Genomic DNA, 20,727 nt, shown 5'->3' on the forward strand with positions numbered 1-20,727 from the left:
CCAATATCAACCACCTACTTTTTTCCATTATTCTGTCGACAACAAAAGAAAAAAAAAGCAATAAATCAATTAATAATGAAAAAAAAAAGAAAATACCCAGCAAAAACTAACGAAATATCTGGTCCTAAGCATGAATCGAAACCAAAATCAACAAAATTAGCAACATTTTAGGTTTACATTTCTGATTGACCGTAAATATGGCAAAAAAACTCAGATGAGTAAAACGGACCCAAGAGGACCCGCTTGCACGGTTGATTCGGAGCTCTAGTGACGATCGGAGTGCTTCCATAAAACTGGTCAGGTTGCAACCAATGGTCTATATCATCCTTTCGTCTTCTTTTTATCCTCCCAAAATTGATGTGGCTCTTAAAATCACCATTGAATTTATGATAGATCATTATTGAATTTTGATCTAATAGTGATTTTAAGAGCCACATCAATTTTGGAGAGACAAAATGATGATATGTAGCATTACTCATTTGGTATACAAAGAGTAGTGATTGATGGAAGAGTTTGAGACGAGAATATTTTAGGATAGAAATCGGTTATAAGAGTGACATTGAAATATATCGTCTAAATACATGAGAATTACATTTTTTTTTTTTTGTATTAATGTTATTAAAAAAATATGTGAGAAACATATATTATGAAAATAATATATATTTTTCATATGCCAAGAGACACAAGTCAATCTTAGATATATTTTGTATGAAGTTTTCTACAAACCAGTTTGTAAAAAATTTATGTCCAAAATTTTATTAGGAATTCTGTAGGTTAAAAACACCGTTAGGAATTTGTTTTTAAATGTTGTTAGATTTTGGGTCAAAAACCCTTGATAAAATCTGGACCATCGAAAATGCGGTAGTTTACAGTGGGGTGAAAATGTAGATGCGAATGCAGTTATTGACAATATTGACATCCGCAAAATGCGATTATACATTTTAGATATCCGTGTCCGCATTATATGATTACTATCCACATCCTCCCGGTCATTAAATGCAGTTATCATCCGCTGTCCGCATGAGGTAATAAGTCTTTTTTATTACTATTTAAATTTATATGCAAGATTAAATAATGAAGTTATTACTATTTGCAAGCTTAAATAAATTAAGATTTAACTTGTTACATAATTCGTGATTATCAGTCATAGAGGGTTATTGTCTTATAGAGTAACTGAAATTTGGATTACCAAAAAAAAATGTAAATGTAATGATGTATGACTTTAAGATTATAGTGAAAAAAACTTAACAAATCTAAATATTCTAAACTTACCAAATTCAAAACGACTTTAATTTGGTGAAGTTAATTTTATATATATATAACCGCATCCGCATTCCTTAAAACAATTATTCGCATCCACATATGTGGATATTGAGTTTTGCTAATTAACAAAACCCAATATTCAAATATGTGAATAGCGGTTAAGTGCAGATAGCGGATACGAATGGTTATTATCTGCCCACATTTTTACCTCTAATTTACACACCGGAAGCCATATCCAATTTTTAGATGCATAAAAATAATAATTAGCAACTTATGAAAGCTTTTTTGGGTTATGATTCCTGTTATAATAACATCTCTTTCCATGTCTATGGATACCGTATTTTATGTTTTGACGCATCAAAAATTTCATGGCCCCAAGCTTTGAGCCATTTATTTTAGGAGAAATAATATACTCCACTATCGGTTTTCTAAATTTATTTTTTAAAAAGACAAATATTGATGAGCATTGTCATATCAGTTAAGTAAAATGAGAATGTAATATGTAGCATTACTCTTATTTTATATATGAATAATTTTATTTAGTAAACATATATACAATTGTCATACAACTGGATGACGTAGCAGTAAAAATCAGTTATTAGATCAACACTTAGTTTTTTTTTTTTCAAGTATTGATGTAAGGGCTACTTTTTACTGCCACGTCATCAAATTGTATGTCAATTGTATATGAGTCTACTAAATAGCATTACTCTTTTTATCTATGTATGTGTATAATGCTATAGTAAATTGTAAATGTTACATGAATAATTTCTTAAACACGTAATGAGATAATTTGTTAGATTCTTAAAGGAAACCTAGAGCTATAGATTCGTAGAAGGAAGATGATGCGTGCTTTCTGATGGAATAGATGAATAATGGAGGAATGCGAAAATGGAATGGAAAATATGTTGATAATGGACTCTAATTAATGGCTGGAAATAGATTCCAAGTGAATCCAATTAGGGTTGGAAACCAACCACAAGACAAAAGTCTATTTCTTTTCTTCCTTTTCATTAAGGACCAAATAGTCTTTAAATAGAAATACAAATAGTATTGATAATTAACTACAATAAACATAAGCAATAACACTTCTACTAACCTAACAACTCTTAAGATAAACCAACTAGAAAGATAATAAGATAACCTAACTGGAAAGATAAAGATAATATAGAGATAAAGATAATATTTCATCACTAATGAGATAGAAATCAACTTGAATTAATCAAAGTATTAGGATTGGAGAAAAACTCCTATCAGAAGACCTTTTGACAATCCCAAGATTTGAAGATAATTTTCAACGTACTCTTTATTAATTGACTTTTTTTTTTCTTCAATACATCATTCAATAAGTGAGAAAAGGGTTGCAAGCAATAAAAAGTTCAAGAGAAATGCTAGAGGTGGCTCCCAAAGTTCAATAGGGGTGGCTCCCAATCAACAAACCCAACCAAAGAAACAACGATAAATAGGACATGTGTGTGATTTTAAATGTCCTAGTCCTTTAAACATTGGGCGTAAGTCAACGAATGGGGCATAGGAAGTGGTATAAGCACCAAAACAGAAAATGGTAGGGGCATGACTCTCAGACCTTCAACCCTACTTGAACCCTTAATAAAAGATATGCGAGTAATGACATGACCCTTAAAAGACCTTTCAACTCTACCTAGACCCACAAAGAATGGGACGCACATAGAAATATGACTTTTAAAAGACCCTTCAACCCTACCCAAATCTTTGCAAGGTAAAAACTACTACGACCACCAAGAGAAAGATGAGGAGGGGAATGCATTGCAGAAATTAGAACATAATTTGTCGTCAAGGAGTAACCAACTATAGATATAAATGTCCTGTAACCCACAAACAACAAAAACAAATACATAAATAATAACAGAGAGACAATTAAAAACTTGAATTTTTGAAGATCAACCACGTAATTTTTCGTCAATTTCTTAACAGAGGACTTGCCAACGGTTAATATATCCATGTTAGACCAATTAAAACGTGACATGTGGGCAATAAAACATATTAAACAATGTGTTAAGTGTACATTCTTACAATATTAACATAAAAAAAAAAAAAAAAAAAAAAAAAAAAAAAAAAAAAAACATGTCTCTTAAAATTAAAAGAATAAAAAATAAAAGAAAATAAAAGGAGGAGGTGACGGTGCTTGGAAGCTCCCAATGTTCCCATTCCTTAATGAAACAACGCTGATTCTACGCCAATCTTTGCTTACAAAACGACAAGATGCGCTCCTTCTTTGCGCCACACGATAAAAGCTTTGAACTTTCTTTTGTGGACTCAAAGTTCTCTCTTTCTCTCATATTATAAATATATAAATAAAAAATGCAAATAAATTGCTTTTGGCCACAGATCACATTAGCCGAATCCAGTTTTGAAAGTTGAGAAAATCAGGGCCGTTGATTGGCTTATGTATTAGACATTATATCAATATAATAGCTCGGCGGCTTAATTCTGTGGCAATTTTTCTCTCGTAGAACAAGGTCCAAAATATACAATCTGGCTAGAGAGAGGTCAGATCTCTGTCTCAACCCCTTTGTTTTTCTTTGTTTCTGTTCTGGGTTTTTGTTTTGTGAGATCAAAAACAAGATTTTGTTTGGTTTTTCTTTTTTGTTGTATGCTAAGCTATTTGTTTTCTTGGGGTATATACGGTTGTAAATCATTGTTTATGTTGTTTCTTGTATTGGGTTTAATAGAGATTCCTATGTTCTTCTACTGTGTTATTCCTGTTGGCTTTTATTCATTCATATGCCATTGAAAAAAACAGAAAAGAATAAGCTACTGTTCATCTATATTTGGAGTGAAAGATGCTCATCTATTTGGTAAATGGAGCAGATTGGATTGAAATGAATTTTAGGGTGTTTTATCTGGTAAAAGTCATCACTTAAACATGGGTCAGCTTCTCTCTCTCTCTCTCTCTCTCTCTCTCTCTCTCTCTCTCTCTCTCTCTCTCTCTCTCTCTCTCTCTCTCTCTCGTTGAAAGTTTTTACAGTTTGATATCCAATCTAATATGTGAGGGTATTTCAACCGTAGTTTGATTCATATATGTATTCTAAATCCTGTTTTGAATGAATTTAATCCTAGATCTGTTTATTTTTTGTCTTTTATTCTGTGTCAATGCCAAATTGTGCCAATTTCATTGCTGAAATGATGGAGTGATAAACATTGATTTGAAAACTTGGGTTTTTAAAGAACTTTGAAATCTTAGAACAGGTTGAGTTGTAGTGGATGTTGTAACATTCCTGGTTTTCTTTTCTGTTACTCCATTCTTCTGGTAATAAAACAAAGCATAACCACATTGAATGGGTTTAGCTCTTTTAGCCACTGCAATTTGAATAGAATGCGGTTGTGCTTTACCTAATTAGAAGAAAAGGAGAAGAATTTGTGTAGATTACTGCCTGATTCTCATTTAAGCATTTTCATTATTTCTTGTAACTTTCTTTGAGCATTTACTTTCCTTTTTTCAATATTTCTTGGAACCGAAGGAGGCTTATATATATAAGAATTTTGTTGGGAGTTAAGGAATAAAAGAAGTAAAGATTAAATTTTATTGGCTTTTTGTAGATTCTTGGAAGTCTCTGTTCTGCTGCACCTTGAAATTACTGCCCAATTCTCATATTTCTCCATGGTTCTGCTTTAAGTATATTGTCTACATATGCATCTTGCTTTCTTCCTTTAATGGGACTCTACATATGCATTTAAGTCACGTTACTTTTTTTTTTCTGTGTATCAGGGCAGCGTCTCTTATGCATGTTTTGGTTTGGGTTCTCCTAGTTGGCAAAGATTTTCTTTCACTCTGGCCGCTGCAATAAAGTCAAACTCTTCTCGCACCTCGAAGAGGGTGTGGGGTAGTTCAACTAAAGGAGCGACTTTGGTTTGTTTTTTGAGAAAATCGAGATCATCACACATTTGGAGATTGTGTCGTATTTCTGAGGGTTTATCATTTGATTATGGCTAAGGCCATCCCTGGCTGAGTCCCAGATGCTTGATGGTAGTTTATCACTGTATCATAACAAATTCAGGCTTCTGGAAATTATTGAATGAAATAATCCAGTTTGTCAGTAATAGGTTTTCATATAAGATAAAGCATGCCAAGTGTGGATGTAGTTCCCTTCAGTTTAACAGCAACGGTTTAGGCGTTCATATAAGATAAAGCAGGCCGAGTGTGGATGTAGTTCCGTTCAATTTAACCACAATGGTTAGGTTTTCATGTTTCAACGCTCCCATTCATATCCACAAATCAAAGGTAAGTGGAAGACTCACTTCAGGCCATTAATGCTTAAACTTAGTGTAATTAAAGTAATATTTCATGGTTATTTTGACTGTGTATCCCTTTCTCAATCAGAAAACTGTTCAACCTTCTGTGGAGAAAATGTATAAGACATCGCAAGATTTTTCTCAGAGTCAAGCCTCAAAGGATTTACCTAATCATACCAGCTTAGACTCATTGTCATTGAAGGCTCAAGGAGACACTCGGACTGATAAACATTTTACAAGTGTGTCTTCTGTTGAGAGTGGATTGAAATCACTGGACATGAAGAGCAAATTTAGTGTTGAGAGCAACATAGGGGTTAACCAGAGAGGGTACATTAAGAAAAGTCAGTCTCTAGGAAGTAGACTGTTCCAGGAAGGCAGGGTGTCTGCAGGCAATGACACCGAGGATGAGACCGATCTGGAGCTTTCTTGTGAGGGTTTCCATGACCACAAGGGGTTGGCAGAGCCAGATCCCAGCAAGGATCAAGGACTGAGCCCACCAGATGAGTATCAAGAGAACCCCACCTTGGAGTCTTTCCGATTAAGTCCTGACTGTGTCAATTATGAATCAATTTTCTCTATTGGAGACCCACAACATTCGGAGAAGGAAGGCCATGGAAATTCTGATACTCCATTATCTGGCGAATGTCCTGGTGATTCTGGTGACCATACACCTCGTACCCCACCCCTGATTGTAAAATCATCTTCTTTGCCCAACATTGGTGCCTCTACACCCACTTCTGGAAGGTGTTCACCTTTCAGACATGTAGCACTGCAGTCAAGATCTTCTGAGGATCTACATATTTTAGACATGAGGCGAAGAGAGATATCAGTTAATGAATCTGTAGGGCAGGCAACACAAGAGCAAGTAAAAAATGATGGCTTTGATAAAGCTGAGAAAAATACTTTAAAAAATTCAGTTGATTATGGTTATGATTCCTATAGTTATTCTGGTTTAGCAAAAGAGTGGATAATGCCAGTTACAGACGAGGTAAATCCAGTGAAAAACCTTCAAGGAGAATCCTCAGTTCACTGGTGGGATCAATTGCCAAGCAAGGATTTTAAGATGAAGCGAATTGCTGAGTGGGTTAATGATCTTCAACTTTGCAGCCCTCTGGAGGAAACAAATGAATCATCGCAATCTGATGACCAAGTGAAGAGAGACCCCAATATCCTAAACAATTTGACTGCTGCAAAGATTGATGGTAAGATCACTCCTGGCATGGAAGCTGCTAAAAAATATATTTCTTCTTTGAGTGCCATAACCACCACAGCTCATCTGGCAAATCATGGATTGGTTATGATCCCATTTCTTTGTGCATTTGCAAGCCTAAAAGTGCTCAATCTCTCAGGAAATGCCATAGGTTTGCTTCATCTTCTTATTTACTAATTTTCCTTTTGCAAGAATTCTGTTTTCTGATTTGTGATCTTCTTGATAACCTTTTCCAGTGAAGATAACTGCTGGTGCTCTTCCTCGAGGGCTTCATATGTTGAATGTGTCAAAAAACAATATTTCAACTATTGAAGGTTTGCGGGAACTTACTCGACTTCGTGTACTGGACCTGAGCTACAACCGAGTGCTCAGAATTGGACACGGTATGCCATAGTCTGGAATACAATTTGAAAGTTGTTGGCTTCTTATTTTTATTTATTTTCCATGATATTATTCCTCAACCAAAATTTGTGGATCTTCAAAATTCTAATCTCATTTTGATTAACTTGTTTTTTTGAAGGCCTAGCTTCTTGTTCCTCTCTAAAGGAGTTGTACTTGGCCGGAAATAAAATTAGTGAGGTCGAGGGTCTTCACCGCCTGTTAAAACTGAATGTGCTCGATCTGCGTTTCAACAAAATCTCAACAGCCAAATGTCTTGGCCAGCTTGCGGCCAACTACAATTCCTTGCAAGCCATCAGCTTGGAAGGAAACCCGGCCCAGAAAAATGTTGGAGATGAACAACTGAAGAAATATCTGCAAGGTCTTCTGCCACATTTGGCTTACTTCAATCGGTTGCCTCTCAAAGTCAGCAGTTTGAAGGATGTCGCAGAACGGACAGTTCGGCTAGGCATCAGTTCCCATCAGGACCGTGTTGTTAGATCAGATCACAAGGCTGCAAGAAAAGTCAGCCATGGTGTAGCCACCGCTCACAAGCCCTCGTCTTCATCAACTCATGCTCGCAAAAGTCAAGCAACATTCTCACCAAAACGGTCCAAGGGCAGGCATGGGCTCCTTCCCCCAATGGGAACCAAAGCAACAACACATAATCGGCACCATTATTTTGACTCGAGTAACAAACTTCCCAACTTCAGGCCAGATCTTTCTATTCGCAGGAGTCAAAGTGAGGGAACTCTAGGAGCTCTCTGAGATGTTTGGATTTTACAATATGATTCACATGGTACTTGAGATTTGGGTTTTTATGTGTGTTTTATTAATCACTCCTGATATTTTATATTTCTCTCCCTTATGAACAGACTGCCATATAATAAGTTCATTGTTTCAGAATAATTTCGGTTTATTTGAGATTTCTTTTTAGTAGTGGTCAAATTTTGGGAGGGTCATTGACTATTTAAAATGTAGAAGGTATCATATAGTAGATTTGAGAATATTAGGTCACATGTCATAGCTGCTATTTTATGTATGCTTCTGGGAAGACTGATTTAAGGTTCAGGGAAACCCTTTCACCATGAATGGTGCTTGCTTTTTCCTACTGCTACAATCTCTGACATTCCAACAACTTCTTCAAATTACCACCCAATTTTTCCGAACACTCCGTGCTGCTCAACTCTCTCCCCTTCGGCCTTTTCGATTCGAAGAATTCTAAACCCGTGAGCTTTCCACTCTATTACTATTGCTGAAGTGTGGGCAGGAAATTTCTTTGGTTCTCCTACCCAATGGCTAGTGCTAACCAATCAAAGTTATTTCCAAGAGAAATAAAAATGAATTAGTGTCTGTAAATGGGTTGAATAAAATAAAGGACAAATTAATAAGCTCCATCAGTTTTACGATTCATGCTCGCTAAAATCTTGGGATTTGCTTTCCAAAAGATCAAAGGGGTCTTCTTATTTGAAAAAAGTAACGTTACAAACCGCACTTTTATTTTACAATGTTAACATGATAGTTCAAACCGCTCATCGATCGAGTCCGTATTTTTTCTTCTTCTAAAAATAAAAATTAAATTCTAAGAAATGTTTGGGATTCAAATGTGGGATGTCAACCTGCCTTTATTTCCAAGTCAGGGTTGGAAAATTCTTTCAAATCACGCCGAAACCTTCTTGGTTCTGGAAGTAGTTTGTCATCAAGTCAATATATAATATGAATTTTTCTATCTCAAATCAAAATTCCCCTTAGGGTTCTCGGGATAGCTGTTTTCATACCAACTCTTGCTAGGAATCTTTCTTCTCATCTCCTTCAACTTCAAGGGAGGGTTGTGGACCTTTATCTCAAATTGAATGACTAAATTTGAGAGTGGTCAAAGATATCTTTATATTCGTGTTAAAATATTAATGAAATTTTTTGTTATTACGCTGCTCGAATTTTATAGAAATTTGGACATCATAAGAAAGAGGTTGCGGGGTCTCAAATCCTGCTGATTTGCTAGGCCTAATATATATATATAACGATAGCTTGTGCTTTGAAGCTTCTTTTAATTAACAACTTTGTGATGCTTTTGGAGAATCACACATCGTTTAGACTACGTTGTATATATCTTCTAAAAGACAAGTACTTCTTGCGCAGATGAGTGAAACGTTACGGTGAGACCATTTTGGTTTGGTTTGATGTGAGAGCCCCAAATACAAAAAGAACCAATATAAGAGTAATCAAACTGAACGCATTATTTTATGGGTCCAAATCAGAAAATTGTATCAGGCACGATGATGAGGAAATTAATGCTTTCTTTAACATTACCCTAGATTAGTACGCAAATTCCTAGCCTCTATAAAGATCTTAGGAGCAGCTGTGGAGTAATTAAGTTCAATTAATCAAATATTAGCTAGCTGAAAGCAGTAATTAATACAAGTTCCATGGGGTTCGTTAGCCAGTGCTTTTGTTTGGTTGTGATGGTCACATTGGGAGCTTTGGCTTCTCAATTAGCTGCAGCTCGCAGCCTCCAAGATGCATCAATGCGTGAGAGGCACGAGGAGTGGATGGCAAGCTATGGTCGTGTGTATAAGGACATTAACGAGAAGCAGAAACACTACAAGATATTCGAGGAAAATGTGGCGCTTATTGAATCTTCTAACAAAGATGCAAACAAACCTTACAAGCTGAGTGTTAACCAATTTGCAGATCTCACAAATGAAGAGTTCAAAGCCTCACGGAATAGATTCAAGGGCCATATTTGTTCCACAAAGTCCACTTCTTTCAAATATGGAAATGTCTCCGCAGTGCCATCTGCTATGGACTGGAGAATGAAAGGAGCCGTGACACCAGTCAAGGACCAAGGACAATGCGGTAAGTATATATCAGTATCTCTACTAGCTAGATTGACAAATGTGATATGGATCTAACTCTATATAATTATTATTTGTCAAACACTATAGGTTGTTGCTGGGCATTTTCAGCAGTAGCAGCAACAGAAGGTATTACCAAGCTGACAATTGGTGAATTAATCTCTTTATCCGAGCAAGAGTTGGTTGACTGTGACACCAGTGGCGTGGACCAAGGCTGTGAAGGAGGTTTGATGGACAACGCCTTCACATTCATCCAACATAATCACGGCCTCGCATCAGAAGCTAACTATCCTTACAAGGGTGTTGACGGAACCTGCAACACTAACAAACAAGCCATCCATGCGGCCGAGATAAATGGCTTTGAAGATGTGCCTGCCAACAGTGAAGAGGCCCTTCTCAACGCTGTTGCTCACCAGCCGGTTTCTGTTGCCATTGATGCCGGGGGGTCTGGCTTTCAATTCTATTCAAAAGGTGTCTTTATCGGTGCCTGTGGCACGCAATTGGACCATGGAGTTACCGCTGTTGGGTACGGGACTAGTGACGATGGGACTAAATATTGGCTGGTGAAGAACTCGTGGGGCACACAATGGGGCGAAGAAGGGTACATACGGATGCAAAGAGATGTTGATGCAAAGGAAGGCCTCTGTGGCATAGCTATGAAAGCCTCTTACCCCACTGCATGAAGTGAATCTGAATTAATCAGAACAAATTGTCACATTTAATATGTAATATATTATGCATGTGTCTGCTTATTTAATTCTCATCTCCCTCCGACGTTCTCAGTCTTGATTGATATATATAATCGTGACAGGAACTTGTGTATTTCTCATTTATACCAGAAATATTATTGAGAAAGTTAAAATATTAGTCATGTTAATATCTGAGCTACATCCATGACCAAAAAACAATGGAAAGTAGCAATGCAAGAAACTCTCCTTACCAAAACCAACGGAAAGTAGCAATGCATTCTTCTTCTTGTTCTTCTTCTTCGTCTTATTCTTTTTCATTTGTTGAGCATGCTTGTCTTTCTTGGCCTTTTCCTTAGCATGTGTAACCCTGAGAACAACCTCTGATTTCTCAGGTTTCAATCTCTCCGCCTTAGCATGAGTAATCATTTGCTTGTCTTTCTTGGCATTTTCCATAGCATGAGTTTGTTTATTGACCAATTATCCTTTTCCTTAGCGTGAGTAATGATGAGAACAACTTCTAGCTTCTCAGGTTCCAATACTTCTTCTTCTTCCTCTTCTTCTTCTTCTTGGCTTTTTCCTTAGCATGAGTAACCATGAGAACCTCTGGTTTCTCAGATTTCAATCTCTCTTCCTCTTGAACATTGATGAGCATTGAACATTGCATATTCAAGCTCCTTAGCTCGCATATATTAGTCTCTTAGCTTTATTGTGATATGATATTCTTCTCATTTTACTCCATTAAGCCGAGGAAGTTCGCAATAGAATATTGTAACTGTGGTGGAAGTCTTGGTAGAGATCTTGAACATCTAAGGCGGATTGTTTTTTCTTGTTTTTGATCTTTTGAACAAAAAGCTTCAACTGGGTTTGCAAATCAGGTTCCTTTTTGAATTATGCTTTTCTTCTAATTCTCGCCTGAGTCGCCTTCTATATTTTTCTTTTACAATGTTCACATTTCTATATCAATACTTGCATGTCATTATAGCATAGAACCCTTAAAGTCATCATCCATACTTGTTGTCGGATTAGGATTTTCTGTTATTAGGCTACTCGAGTTTCATAGAAATTCAGGCATCTTAAGTTAATAATATGAATTTCATAAAATATTAATTAAATGATTAAATTCATTCATTCTTGTCACTTTAGCTTTTGAAATAAATGACGATTTAACAATTAGCCATTCCTCAATCCTAAGACCAAGATAAGTTCATTTGGCTCCCTAAAAATTTAGGGAATTCTCTATGAAATTTGCGTATAAATTATGTGTCTTTGAGTTCTTCTCCTCTTACTCCATTAAGTCGAGGAAGTTCGCAATGGAATGTTACAGTGGTAATGGCAGTAGTCCTAGTAGTCCTGGTAGAGATCTTGAACGTCGAAAGTGTATTGTTTCTTCTTGTTTTTGATCCTTTCAAACAAAAAGCATCAACTGAGTTTGCAAACCATGTTTCTTTTCTAATTATGTTTTTCTTCTAATTCTCACCTTCTATATTTTTCTTTGACACTGGTTACATTTCTATATCAACATTTGCATGTCATTATAGCAGAGAAGCCCATAAAATCGTTATGCATACTTGGACCGACGGATTGAGATTTTCTATTATTAAGCTACTCGAATTTCATAGAAATTCGAACATCCTAAGAAAGGGATTGCGGGGTCTCACATCCTAAGCTGTTCAGAACAGATAGACTCTACAACTGCCTCTCTTGTGCCTTCCCGAATTTCAAAAAAATGACCTACAAGCAAAGTGTAGTAAAGAAATGGCTTTGCAAAGTTATAAACAAAAACCGGTTCCTATACAAGACAGTAACTGCAGTCCCCAAAGAAGTTCACCATACATAATTACATATATACCATCAATTCACCAAACACTACATATTGAGGAAATGCAATTGACAAGAACATACAGACAGCCACCAAAAACGCCACTACGTACCATCCATTTTTACATGCACCAAGAAGAAATCTCCATCACATTCGTCACATTTTGTCTCCATATTGCACCCTCCACTATTTCCAGTTGCCTTTATCACCTTCTACAAGATAGATGCAATGCCACATGGTGTCAGTTTTTTCTTCTTCCCACCGGTAAATCATAATATCAATTGAAATTTATTAAGTTACCGGTTATCTTAAAAGCTTAAACTGATAAAAAAGTAGCGAATTTAACCATCTAATTGATATTTTAAAACTTTCATTCAAGTGTGGGCTCAAACTCTCCTCAATAAGTGAGGCCCAATACTTGAGTTTTGGAATAAATTATGGAGTCAAAGTTCAAACTCCAGACGTTTACTCTGATATCATATTATATTACCAGTTATTCCAAAATCTTAAACTAATAGGAAATATTGAATTTAACCACTTAATTCATATTCTACCAACATTTAACTACTACAGCAATTCAGGACATAATTAACCAAGCTTGTGAATTGGAAAAGCATATAGAATACAACATCAGATGTAAAGAATCTACTAAAACACGATGAATTCCCACCTCCTAAGGTCAAAATACCAGTTCTATTTATCCCAAAAAAAAAAAAAAAAAAAAAAAATCCAGTTCTATCTTGAAAGAATAAGGAGTGCCAGAACCTTGTGTCAAGAGGTTAGAAAAGAAAGAGCACAAAATGGTCTACTAGCAATGTCTGTGTATCAACCTCTCATAATAACAGTACAAATTAAAACAGCAGTTGTTAAAAAGGAAAAAGGACGAAGAAGAAGCCAAAAGACAATACTGTAAATTAATAACTATTTATGCATCACCTGAGCTCAGGAGGACTTTGCCATCACACGGAGCACTCTTTAAGCATCTGCTAAAAAATACATGATATTAGAGCATTCACATTGGGGTAGCCAAAATAGCCGTAAGGTTATTTTGGTTAGTCTTGTAGCAAAACATACCAAAAAAAGCTCCACTCCCGACTACCTATTTTGATTAAGGATTTGACTAGCTGTTACGGTGCTTAGCAAATTTGTCAAACACTGTAGCTTAACAATGCATCAGTACAAAATCTGATTCTCTCTTCTTTTTGAGAATATTAAAAATAAATGAATAAGAATATTTTAAATGGAATAGTAAAAGTGAATAACTAAAATACTGAGTTGGATGTAAGTGCTTTGAAAAAGTGGACAGCTAAGATAGAAAAATATGTTCTTTAACTAAATATTTGTTGAGTAATGCAGATACATAATATTGTTCCCTTCTATGATTTGTTATCCTTTAACATGAATAAAATGGAACAAATATGTGACAAAATTGATGATGAACCATCAGTTGTACCCAATGTGTTGGAGAAGTAAAGCCCACTGGTATCCCTCAACAAGGGGGATACAGTACCAGAACAACTAAATCTAAAAGATTAAAACAGCCAACATTACAAATAATAAGTTAACAAAACCGGTTATATCCTCACTTATTTCAAAAGTTTAAGTGTATAGAAAATTATAAAAATTTAATTATTTAATTAATAATAATTTAACAAAATTGGTTGAATCACTACTAATTGCAATAACTTTAAGTGTGTATAAGAAATGATAAATTTAACAATTTAATTAATATTCTAACATACACTTAAACTCACACCCAGTAAATGAGACTCTAACACGGTATATATTTAATTAAAATGAGATGTAGATTATTAAAATAAAGTTCAAACTCAAGACTTCTACTCTATGATACAATGTAAAATTATTGTTTATTTCATAAGCTTAGGCTTATAAAAAATGACAAATTTAATCATTTAATTAATATTCTTTCAATTTCTCGTGATTCTCACCCCACTCTTTCTAATACTCATGATGCAACTCTAAATAAACCAAAGTAGGAGCTCATATCAAGTAGAACAAAGTAGAGAAAACAACAATTCCCTATCAAGTCAGCACCTAGACATGTAGAGTGGCTATAACCAAAGGTTATTTTACAAAACATGTTTTATTCTATTGTTTTTTTTTCCTCTTAATAAAAATAACAATTTAAAAAACATATTTAAATAAGATAAAGAAGTGAATAGTTATTAAATAAAATAGTAAAAGTGAATAATTAACATAGAAAATACGGGATAATTAATTTTAAACAGTGAATAACTAATATAAACAGATAATTTTTTATTATTATTATTATGATATTTAGAATGCTAAATGACAAGCAAAAGAATCGCAGCAATGATTAATTGAACGACCTTTGGGCTCGTCCGAAGCGTCTTGGTATTCGTGGTCCTCCTCGGGTACGGGGTGAAGCTCCACCTGGTCAGCGATCTTCCCGACTTGAGGATGACCGTCCTCCTTCTCGTCCGGAAAGCGCACGACGACGACGGGGCACACGCAGTGGTGCACGCAGTAGTCGCTGACTGTGCCCAGCCTACCCCCCTTGGCCGTCCTCTTGGAAGCCCCGAACCCTCGGCTGCCCATGACCATGGCACTGAGTCCCAGGCGCTCCACCTCCAGGCAGAGCCGCTCCTTCATGTCGTGGTCCTTCACGATGTGGATTTTGTAGGGGATTTGGGCCTGCACCAGGGGCTGGGCCAGGGCCGTGGACTTGGTGGCCGTGAAATTGTCGAAATCGTCCTCCAGCTTTCGCTGGGAGGCCTCCATGGAGAGAGGGGAAGAGTCGAAATTTTGGGCATTGGGGAATGGAATGGGCTTGGAGCCCCAGTCGGCGCCGTAGAGGACGCTCGTGGGGCGCACGTGGAGGAGCACCACGTGGTCCCCGGGCCGCAGGTAGTTCTCCACGGCCCATCTCACGGCGTGCGCGCTCTCGTCGCTTAGGTCCACGGCGATCGCGATCTTGCGGTGGGAGCTCATCACGGTGAATCGCACGAGTCTCTGTGCTCTGTGTTATTGCAAGTTTGAGTCAAGGAGTTATGGCACAAGGGTGGGAATTGGGACGGTTATGGTTATGGTTATGGTTATGGATAGTTTTGACTGCGCAAGGTTCAAAGCTGACTAGATTTATTTATTTTCAGGGTAATTATATAATTAATAAACTCTAGATTTTAGAGTTAATATCAATTTATAAATCATTCTAATTTAGGGAATTTTATTAATAAAACTAGTATAAGCATCTAAGGTACATAAATAAATAAATAAATAAAATCCTACCATACGAACTATATGTGATATTTTAGAGTAATTTTATAAGTTCATCTAAAAATGAAGTGACTTTTAAAATCACAATTTTATCAAAATTCAATAGTAATAAATCACAAGTGAGTAATTCTATTAGTACATGATCTATCAAGTGTCCATAAAAAATGAGGTTGTTTTTAAAATCATCATTAGGTGTGTGATTGATCAAATGGTGATTTTGATCAAATGGTAATTTTAAAAGTCACCTCATTTTTAGATAAACGTAAGAGTGACACATAATGGACTTCTAAAATTACCTGATATTTTGACATAAAAAAATCACCAATGAGTAGTGCATCCAAAAGACCTTTAACAAATAAAAACAATTTAATCAAGATGCTGATTTTTTTTCGATATTTTTTTTTTAAAAAAAAAAAAAAACTAAAATACGGATGATATTCAAGTGAAGAGTCAATTGGTTCCGGGTAATGCTCCATTTGTTTTGGCATAAAATATTTTTTGAAAAATAATTTTGGTATTTTTCCGGTGTTTGGTGGGGGCGAAAATAATGGTCAACAAAAATCATTTTCAATTTGACCGTAAAAGCTTCTTTAATTTTTGGAATACGATTCATTCTTGCAGGCACGTTCATGGGAATCCTCAACCGCCGAACATTGGAGTTTGTTAATAGCCCGAATCTACCGCTAAAGGTTCCCGTTTACCAAATTCCAACACCGACGACCGCCGTCGAAATCTGACAACGTCCGGCCACCATCGCCGGATTCCGGCTACGATTTCGACCAAATTAGCTGGAATCTAGCCTATACTGCCAGTGTCCGGCCAGGTGGCCGAATTCCAACGAAACTATACTCTCATCTCACCCACATTTTGTTGGACTGATATATATTAGGAGAAATGCTAGAGGTACTTATAAACTTTTACGAATGGAGGCTTACAAACTAATATGGAATCTGATGTGGCATTTTATTAATTGAAAAACTCATTTAAACCTCCCTTTATAAACTGACGTCATTCTTCTTCTTTCTAGATATCTTCCTCAGCTACACTGTGCACCTCCATATCCTCTTCCCCATTGTCGGACTGTCAATTCTCCAGCCAAGTCACCTCGACGACCAAATGCCTGACCCAAATGCCATTAGATACGTTCTAGGTGTTAAATCAATGCCACATAATATGAACTTAATCCACATAAATTGGTATAAACCTCCATTTTTTGTCTTCCTCACCACAATTCTCCCAAATTCCCAAAAATACTTTAACCTTAACCAGCTTTGGTACAACCTGTTAGTTTTTGTGTTGACTGCATTCTGTTGGACAAAATCACTTTTATGTAATGTTGCTGCTTTCACAGGGATGCTGCTTTATCCAGAGTCTACTCTTCAGCGATGTTCTTCGAGAAGATTCTGTGAAGTTTTCAAGGATTTATTTCAGTTCCCTGTCAGTTGTCCAGACGCTCATCAGTCAACAACATCCGTCCGGGCGACGAGATCTTTCCATCCGGATGCCCATCAGTGTCTAGAAGCTTCGAACAGTTCAAGATTGTATCCGTCCGGACGTAATGGCAAATCGTCCGGACGCTCTTTAGAGTTCGAGAAAATCTCAGTGTTTCAGTGCATCCGTCCGGACGACATGGTTATACCGTCCGGACGCCATTCAATGTTTGACAAGAATTAGAGTTTCTGCCTCAAGACACAGTTATAGGAAAACGGCTGCTACCGTCCGGACGATGTCCTCTATAAGGCAAGAACATGCATACCAAGTTTAACCGTCCGGACGTCAGCCTTCATGGTCCGGACGATCAAGCTTCATATATGGAAATTGCGTGCACCAGTTCAACCGTCCGGACGTTAGCCTTCAAGGTCTGGACGCTCTAAGCCTTATTATGGTAATTTCGTGCAGCCGAAGTGTAACCGTCCGGACGCTAGGGCAACACCGTCCGGACGCGGCCTTGTTATGGAAGCTTTCAGCGCTATCTTGGAGAGGCAGTTGCAGTTGACCGTCCGGAAGCTCGGTCAAGCCGTCTGGACACCTTCCGGTATTTTGGTCATAACTTTTTACTCAAATATTGGATTGGGACAAAATTGGTGTCATTGGAAAGCTTAGAAAAAAATGCAGTAATTTGAGCATCCAGACAGCCGCCAGAAGCGTCCGGACGGCCTCCGTCCGGACAGAAAGATTTGCTCGTCAGGTCGGCCATGCAGAAAATTCCAGAATACTTTCCGGACAAGTAAAAGGTTGCCCGTCCGGACGGCCATGACTCCCGTCCGAACGCACGTGCCACAGAACGTTTTTTGGACGCGATTTTGGGTTTCCAAAGCCTATAAATAAGAGGCTTGAGGCATGCTTTCAACATAGAATTCGGTGGTGAATTCTCTACAGCTTAGAGAGGGTGTTTAGGGAGATTTTGAAGATCTGCTAGCTCTCTAGCTTTGCCAAGTGTGTGATTTGATCAGCCGTGAAGTCTATCTTAGGGGTTGACCCTAAGGTAAAAGATTCCATTGAAGACCCCTTCAGGTAAGAGACCTGGTTGAGAGGCGTTCGTGTTGGGTTACACGTTAGAGAGCAAGGTGCGACCACTGCATTAGGGGTATGTGAGTGTTACTGCTTTGTATCTAAATTTGTCTTCTGAATAATGGATATCCTGGATTTGGCTGCCCCAGAGTAGTTTTTCTCTTAATTGAGTTTCCACTTCGTCAACAAAATATTTGTCTCCTTTAATTTTCACATTTAATATTTTGTTGCACACTGTTCACACACACTTGTATAAATTAGAAGTCCTTTTATTTTTCACAACCGTTAATGGAGGTCTATACGGTGAAATAATTTGAAGCCATTTATCTTAACAGATTATGCATAAAAAAGAAAAAAGAAAAAAGGAAGCTCGTGAACCAATATTTACAAGTAATGTTGGAATTAGGCTCAAACGGCCGGTCGGCGTTGGCGAGCCAAAGCTCGGCGTGCTGGATGCAGTGCTGTGTTGGGGGTGAATGTCAATAACAAAATACACAGTAAAAATTATCTACCCCTTTTTGTTCAAATTAATTAGTCAATCTAGCACAAAAAATATCAACTTACACAAGAACAATGCAGAAAAATAAATCCAGCAACCACCACAAGTAAGACACCAAAATTTTTACGTGGGAAACCCTCTGGTGTGAAGGGAAAAACCACGGGACCTAGTTCAGTTAAAAACTTCCACTATCAACAATAATGGGCTTACAAATGTCTTCTCTAGAACATTATCTAGAGGTTATCACCACATCAAGAATACACACATTCTTGGATTAAAACATAAATTCATCACTTTAAAAGTGAATTTCAACAACAACAAAGAAATGTCTCACCAAGTGAGGATGAACAACTGAGCAACTGGAGAAGAAGTCCAACGATCGACACCAATCAATACGTAGCCCTCGTTGTCAGGAATAACATATTGAAATTTCATCAAGATCAGACCATAGATGACTCTCCAATCTCTTACGGAAATAGCTATGTGAAAAATTCTATTTTTTCTCCTTCTCTCACTGTTTGCTCGAGCTCTTTTCAAAACTAAGTGCTTCACTCTCTGTCTCAAGCTTGAAAAAATGAAAGCCTTTTCTTTCTTTTTCTTTTTCATTTTTCTTCTTCTTTGGTCTCAATTCACGCATTGTGCGTGACTTGCTTGCTGCCAACAGAAACAAGGGTGACAACCCCTGTTTCATTAGTCTGGGTTGGTCCCCCACGTAGGAGGGACCAACCCAGACTAACACGCTGCAAGGCGTTCTTGTTGGACAAGCTACAAGGTGTTCTTGTACGACAAGCTCGAATCCACCGAGTGCGAAATCAACAAATTGCTGAGCGTCGAAATCAAGTCCACGATCTGCTTGCCGAGCAGATCGATGATGTCGTTGGTGACGTAGTCGTAGGTAAGGCAACACCCGTGCTCGTGCATCCTCGCCAGCATGGTCACCGTGAAATTGCTTTGTGGCTTGATGTTGAAGAGCGAGCCAAAGTAGAGTAGATTGAGGAGATCCTCCGCAATGCCGAGGTTTGGTTGGTCGCTGTTACGCTCGTGGTGGTGGTCTTCGGGGGTTTGGGGATGATTGTTAGTCGTGGCAGAGTCGGAGGACAACTGGTGGTGCTAGGTGGCTAGGGAGAGCTCCTCAGAGACGGCTTGGGAGAGGGGCTGTCGGAGCTTCTCGAGCTCGTCAATGAGGGCGGAGGCGGTGGGCTTGTAGCGGAGGACCTCCTCCCGGTTAAGGTTCAAGCATTTTTGAGAATTTGGGAGAGAGGAAGACGAAAATGGATGTTTGTACAAATTTACATGGATTAAGTTTAGTGGCATTGATTTAACACGTAGGATGTATCTAATGGCATATGGGACATGTGTCAGCTTCTAAAAGGGGTTTAGTAGCATTGATGTGTACTTCTGTTAAGTTCTTGGACAGAAAATGGACGGAAGTACTATTTTCGTTTTTCGCTATAATCAAGATACCATTTGCGATACGAAATGAATCATAAGAGACAAAAACTAAAAGCGCTAAAACACAGCGAAATCAAACGTATTTAACCCTTATTAATAAGTATAAAAAGGTCAATAATTACCAACTAAACTAAAATATTTTGAAATAGTGATGATTAACGATTAATTAAATCATACAATTAAAATATATATATTTTGGATTTGGATTTGGTTCTTCTTAAAATTTGTTAGCCCCAGTAACTTGTGGATTTGGTTCTTCTTAAAATTTGTTGTTAGAATTCTATGCAATTCAGATAGCATTAGAAAAATGAAATTGCGAAGCTCACTCATTCCATACAGGTAAATCGCACGTCTCAAGTCCGCATCCCTATCTTTATCTTTATGAAGCTACTCAAATTGTATACAATTTAATAAACCATTTAAAGGGAACTTATAAAAGCTATGAAAATTTATAAGATGAATGTGACACGTTAACACCAAAAAACAAAAAAAAAAAATTGATTGGTGGCTTTACCTCTATA

General features: G+C 37.2%; 3 protein-coding genes across 5 annotated transcripts; 2 read left to right on the forward strand and 1 right to left on the reverse strand.

The window, feature by feature from the left end:
- The first annotated feature begins 3,633 nt into the window (after positions 1 to 3,633).
- LOC133860760 (uncharacterized) lies at positions 3,634 to 8,032 on the forward strand. 2 transcript variants are annotated; one of them, XM_062296368.1, is made up of 5 exons: positions 3,634 to 3,791; positions 5,012 to 5,524; positions 5,624 to 6,896; positions 6,982 to 7,128; positions 7,266 to 8,032. In XM_062296368.1, the coding sequence occupies exons 2-5, from the start codon at positions 5,474 to 5,476 to the stop codon at positions 7,889 to 7,891; spliced, it is 2,097 nt and encodes a 698-aa protein (XP_062152352.1). In that variant the 5' UTR covers positions 3,634 to 3,791; positions 5,012 to 5,473; the 3' UTR covers positions 7,892 to 8,032. The 2 variants fall into 2 exon arrangements, with proteins under 2 accessions (XP_062152352.1, XP_062152353.1); XM_062296369.1 differs by lacking the exon at positions 3,634 to 3,791 and adding an exon at positions 4,042 to 4,172.
- A 1,459-nt stretch (positions 8,033 to 9,491) lies between these two features.
- Positions 9,492 to 10,845, forward strand: LOC133860761 (senescence-specific cysteine protease SAG39-like). The gene is made up of 2 exons (XM_062296370.1): positions 9,492 to 9,979; positions 10,069 to 10,845. Exons 1-2 carry the CDS (start codon positions 9,550 to 9,552, stop codon positions 10,659 to 10,661), a joined length of 1,023 nt encoding a protein of 340 aa, XP_062152354.1. The 5' UTR covers positions 9,492 to 9,549; the 3' UTR covers positions 10,662 to 10,845.
- A 1,567-nt stretch (positions 10,846 to 12,412) lies between these two features.
- Positions 12,413 to 15,568, reverse strand: LOC133861865 (universal stress protein PHOS32-like). 2 transcript variants are annotated; one of them, XM_062297686.1, is made up of 3 exons: positions 14,838 to 15,568; positions 13,423 to 13,469; positions 12,413 to 12,695 (listed from the first exon to the last, which is right to left on the reverse strand). In XM_062297686.1, the coding sequence occupies exons 1-2, from the start codon at positions 15,457 to 15,459 to the stop codon at positions 13,462 to 13,464; spliced, it is 630 nt and encodes a 209-aa protein (XP_062153670.1). In that variant the 5' UTR covers positions 15,460 to 15,568; the 3' UTR covers positions 12,413 to 12,695; positions 13,423 to 13,461. The 2 variants fall into 2 exon arrangements, with proteins under 2 accessions (XP_062153670.1, XP_062153669.1); XM_062297685.1 differs by having other exon boundaries at positions 12,413 to 12,698; positions 14,838 to 15,567.
- Between the last annotated feature and the right edge of the window lie 5,159 nt (positions 15,569 to 20,727).

The sequence above is a fragment of the Alnus glutinosa genome, chromosome 2 (assembly GCF_958979055.1).
Source record: "Alnus glutinosa chromosome 2, dhAlnGlut1.1, whole genome shotgun sequence".
In the NCBI taxonomy this organism is placed as follows: domain Eukaryota; kingdom Viridiplantae; phylum Streptophyta; class Magnoliopsida; order Fagales; family Betulaceae; genus Alnus; species Alnus glutinosa.